Source organism: Atta colombica, unplaced genomic scaffold (genome assembly GCF_001594045.1).
Source record: "Atta colombica isolate Treedump-2 unplaced genomic scaffold, Acol1.0 scaffold135, whole genome shotgun sequence".
Classification (NCBI taxonomy): Eukaryota; Metazoa; Arthropoda; class Insecta; order Hymenoptera; family Formicidae; genus Atta; species Atta colombica.
This window is the reverse complement of record NW_017259223.1, coordinates 64,897-70,276: the sequence shown is the minus strand read 5'-3', so window position 1 is coordinate 70,276 and position 5,380 is coordinate 64,897. Positions and strand designations below refer to the sequence as shown.

The following is a 5,380-nucleotide window of genomic DNA, read 5'->3' as shown; positions in this document are numbered from 1 at the left end:
TATATATATACACACACACACACACATTTTTTTAATAACAAAATTATTTCTGAAAGAAAGAGGAATTCTCAAAATTACAAGAAGAATCATTTTAACTTGTATGTTAAGATAAAATGTTACAAGATAAAATACAAAACTTATTTCACGAAAGTTACTTCTACAAGACACACTTTAAAAAAGCGACAGTAACAATAATAATCCACTTTAGAACGTGACGTTTATACGAGAAGATGATTTTGCATTTTCCAACGGAGAGAAAAATCGAAAGTTGTGCGTAATCGACGCATGAACTCGGTCCGGCTCGTTTCATAGAGACTACGAGGTGGAAGCTGCATAACCGGTCCCAAGCAACAGGTGATCGGGCCGAATGTGACAACTGCCCCTTGCGATCAAACTTGCCGTGCCCTCTCGATCTTCATATTTCTCTCTGTCTCATTTCTTCTCTCTTGCACTTTTTCTATACAGGCTCGTGCCGTTTACTTACGTTTCTTCTTCTTTCCACGTCGTATGCGAACAGGGCACAGGAAAGCCATTCTGCGGTTCGTTCGCGGAGTCCGCACCGAAATCTTTCACATCTCCAACGCGGCGACCACCCGCCTCCTGTGGAATGTACAGGCGATCTCTTGCCGCGGCTCTGTGTGTGTGTGTGTGTGTGTGTGTGTGTGTGTGTGTGTGTGTGTGTGTGTGTGTGTGTGTGTGTGCGCGTGCGTGCGTGTGTGTGTGTTATACCAAGAGGATGGGAGATTCACGCGGAAGGATGCGGTGTCGAGGAGAGAGAATGTCTCTGGTTGAAATCTGGCCGCCGTGCGACCGCGGTGGAACTGATCGAGACACACCTCCCGCAACGGCAAGCGGACGCGTTTTCCGCGTTCCCTCTCGTCCACCGTCGGGTTCTCACGGGTCCTCGGGGGCCCAGGACACTCCGTGGCCGCGATTGTGAATTAATCTTGGACACAGCAGGTAGAGAGCGCTACGGGATGATCACGCTACGTGGTTCCCGTTAAATTTTCATGATTCGAGATCACTGCGATGCTGTGCTTTCCGAGAAGACTTGCATCATATAAACGAGTTAAAGATGTCCCCAGTAAACAAGAACAGATTAAAATGGATTGAAATTTTTTTCTATCCGAATGCGTATTTTAAATAGCGAATACTTTTTTTGGATTTAATTGGATTCAATTGGATTCGATTAGATTCAATTGAAAAATTGCATTTCCTCAAAATTTTGAATTGAATAGTATTCACATTGTGTGTGTTGTATACACAGAAAAAACTAATATTATTTTTAGATTGAAAGGTATAGAGATATGCTCCATGCAATTCCTATAAATGAATAAAAATGCATTCAGGATTGAAAAGCTTTCATTTTAATATTCGTGAATCAATATTTCTGAAAATCTGAATTCATTTCAATTCAATTCAATCCAATCCGTTTGCTAAGTCGTAATATTAAAAATATAACACATGTTCTTGTTATTAAAATAAAAGCAAATATATACAAGAAAATAATAATTAATATGTAATTAGCAAAAATAAAAATAGACTGATAATAACCCAGTAAACAAGAATGGATTAAAATAGATTGAAATTTTTTCTATCCTTATGCATATTTTAAATAGAGAATATTTTTTTTTGGATTTAATTAGATTCAATTAGATGCAATTGGATTGAAAAACTACATTTCCTATTCAAAGTTTTGAATTAAACAACAATATTCACCATGTGTGTTGTGTGTGTGTGTGTGTGTGTGTGTGTTTTTTGTGTGCACAGAGAAAACTTATTTTTAGATTGAAAGGCATAGAAATATGCTTCATACAATAACTATAAATAAATAAAAATACATTCAGAATTGAAAAACATTCATTTTAACATTCGTGAATCAATATTTCTGAAAATCTGAATCCATTTTAATTCATTTCAATGCATTCTCGTTTGCTAGGAAAGAAATAATTTGTTTTATGAAAAGAATCTTATCTTTATATTTTTCTGAATGACTGCAATAAGTTTCTTTTTCTTTTATTTTCTCTTTACTTTCCTTTTGTTTTGTCTCTGATACAATTTGCATATATTTTAATACTAAAATACACGCATATTTCAATATTTGTTAGGTCCAGTAAGTGAATTGTCAACAGATACAAATAATAACAGATTGGAGTAAAAAGTGAATATTTTCTCTTTAGATGTTAGTTTGCGAACAAGAGACAACTATATATCTTGAAACAGGGTGAAAATTACAAAAGCGAGCAAATTCATTAAGTATTGATCGATGAATGAAATAAGAATTTGCTTACTTTTGTCATTTTTACCTCATTTTAAAATATATAATCGAACCCCAGAAATTTGTAAACATGACAACATCTGGGGATCGATTCTGTATCTTGAAATGAGGTGAAAATTATAAAAGTGAGCGAATTTACTAGAATACTGATTATTTCATTGGTCAACGTCTAGTAAATTTGCTCGCTTTTATAATTTTTTATCTTGTTTGAAGATAAAATCGACCCCCTGTTAATATAATTCGTTAATATAATCATGCTTCTTCATTTTCTTCACTTCGTCGACATAATTTGTTGTATTTCTGATAGAATTCTATCATGTAAATTCTGCTAAGTCCACACCCTTCTATCGAGAAAATTTATAGCACATCGAGCAGACGTCATTTATAATATTTTTTGGTAGATTGGACTGTTTTAATTTGATTTTTACTCGAAGAACCAAAATACGATGTTTGTAGCATGTAAATAGATAGATATATGATATGTTATAACGTAATAATAATAATAATAATAATAATAATAATAATAATAATAATAATATAATAACTTTATTGATGCATAAGAAATAAAAACGAAGATATACAGCAATAATATATAAAACGAAAGATATGCAATCAATGAGCGAGATATTAGCAGTAATATTGTCTAAAAATCTAACTTGATGTCTTTTTATTTTTAATTATGTTTCAAAATATCTTCATTTATGTAAATTTACCTTCTCTTTCTCTCTCTCTCTCTCTCTCTCTCTCTCTCTCTCTCTCTCTCTTTCTTAAATAATAAAATAAAAAGGTAATTAGACGAGGGAGATTGTTGAGATACGTGTCTCCGAAGTGCTCCGGAGCTTTGAAAAATCGGAGTTATCAGGAAAATATGTCGCGCGAGGAAGTTACAAGAGATGGCAGAACCAAAATCCAATTCAAATTTCGCGCCTCACGCTCTCCAACCTAAATCTCAAAATTCGAATTCGTGGCTCACTTTACCTCTTCCGAATTATAATTCCTTAGAGGGCGGGAGATTTGAATCATGCTATCTTTCGTAACCTCCTAACTGCTTCTGTTTTCCTGATAGCTTCGACGATTTTTGGACGGCATCGAGAGGACCTTATATGCCCGCGCCTGCGTTGGTATATTTATGCCTTCTTTATTCTATCAACGGAATTGAAACAACATCTTTGTTGAGAGCCACGTGTCTGACGTGTGTGTGTGTTTTCAACTTTTATTTAACTTCTTCCTTGATTGGATAAATAAAGAGAAAATTTGTATAATACAAATATTTTAAAGCGTAATTCGAAATAAAATAATTATAATACAAAAGACAAATAAGAATTTTATAGAAAAAATGATTTTGATATAAAAATCGTCCTTTTTAAAGACTATAAGTCTGTTCACGTTGTATACACTTTTGTGCACTCAGCATCTTCGCTTTCTTTCCTTTCAACACACACACGTCCAAATATATAGCTATCTCATTTTAAGTTAAAAAATTTTTAAGGATTTCAAGTAACGCGAACAGACCTAATATATGAAGCATTTCTTTATCTCAATATAACAATTAAATAAAGAATATATAAATGTATAATAAAAAGAAATAAATATAATAAATATAGAAAACAATAATTATCTTCCTTCAAATAAGTTTTTTGTTTAATGACAAAAAATATTCACTGTCCTATCAAATAATACATATACATAAATGATATAATACATAAGAAAAATCCGAGTTTCGTTTTCATTGAACTAAAGTGCAGTAATGCGGAAAAAATGTGGTAAACGAGAGAGTAAGACGTATGCAGATCTTGCTCGAAACTTGCTTTTATTGTATTCAATTAATATAAACGACGGTGGTATATTCGTTCTTGCCTATATATATATAACAGAGCTCTTCTGACTTATGCTTAACAATTGCGGGTATTACTTGGTTTTTTCATCTCTTTCTGGAAAATATTCGTATATATATGTACAGTTATGTCATAATTGTGCCGAATATTTAGTCATTAGATTGCGGATCGACTACTTAGGTATTATTAACGTTAACTTCGGTTAATATGAGACCGTAGAAATGCTTCTATATATCTACTCGTATGCTTCAGGCGTACAGAAATCGCGAGATTCTAACGAAGGATTGTTTGTATTATGTGTTCGTGTGTATACAGAGTAGTTCTTAAATATTCTAAAAGAGTTTAAGGAGTCATTTCTTATTTTAATTCTAAACAAAAGACTTCATATGTCTAAAACAGTTTAATTTCAAGTAAACAAGGTGTTAAAGTTGAAGGAAAAATTTCGAAAAACACTCGAATTATTTTCATGTCCTTAATTCATGCACAATGTTTCATCAAAATAATATCGAAACACAATTTTGAAAACGTAATTTTTTTTCTTTAACTTTGTCATCCTTTAACTTTTAAACTAAAACATTTTGGACATATAAAGTTTTCATCTTGAATTAATGTGAGAAAGTACCCCTTAAATTATATTAAAATCTCTTTATTTAAGAATCACCTTGTATATGTATGTCCGTATGCATGTGTATATGTAAAGTTTGTAATATATATGGCTGTGAAATAGGTACAAAATCGATTCGGTACAAAATCGTCCCTATTTTTTTTTAATAATACAGCGCAACTACATATCCACGATGAAGATGAAACTTCGAGAACGAGCGGGCCGAGCTCTTATAAAATGGAGTTCCACTGTATTATCAGGATAAATTTATCGCAGTGCAGATACGATCACGATAGATAAGATCACGTATAAGCCGCGAAAGAGAGCCGGAGCGCTCATCGTCGCTAATTTATTAGATGCCATCGCGATTCTTGTAATCGCGAGGGAGTAGAACACTTAAAGAGGAGCGATCGATCGATTTCTCTTCGTTTCTTCTTCTTCTACTCTCTCCCTCTCCGTGGGAGGAGATTTACAAAATTCGAGAGAACAGGAGGTCAGACTTTGTACTTTCGTATTGCACTTTGTTGTGTGTAGTTCAATGACACGTTGGAGTTCTTAAGAATTATAAATTCTAGCGCACAGTTGCGAGATATTTTTTTACTCTAATGCTCGACATAGTTCCTTGCGGATCGACGAAATAAATAAAAGCATATATATATATAT

The 5,380-nt window shown here is 33.2% G+C and overlaps 1 protein-coding gene across 1 annotated transcript in view; it reads right to left on the bottom strand.

Moving 5' to 3' along the window:
• LOC108684484 overlaps positions 1 to 921 on the bottom strand; it is a 3,603-nt gene extending 2,682 nt beyond the window's left edge. The window contains exon 1 of the mRNA XM_018188827.1: positions 485 to 921. Coding sequence (XP_018044316.1) covers positions 485 to 533 — 49 coding nt within the window. The 5' untranslated portion in view covers positions 534 to 921. The remainder of the gene's footprint in view (positions 1 to 484) is intronic.
• Between the last annotated feature and the right edge of the window lie 4,459 nt (positions 922 to 5,380).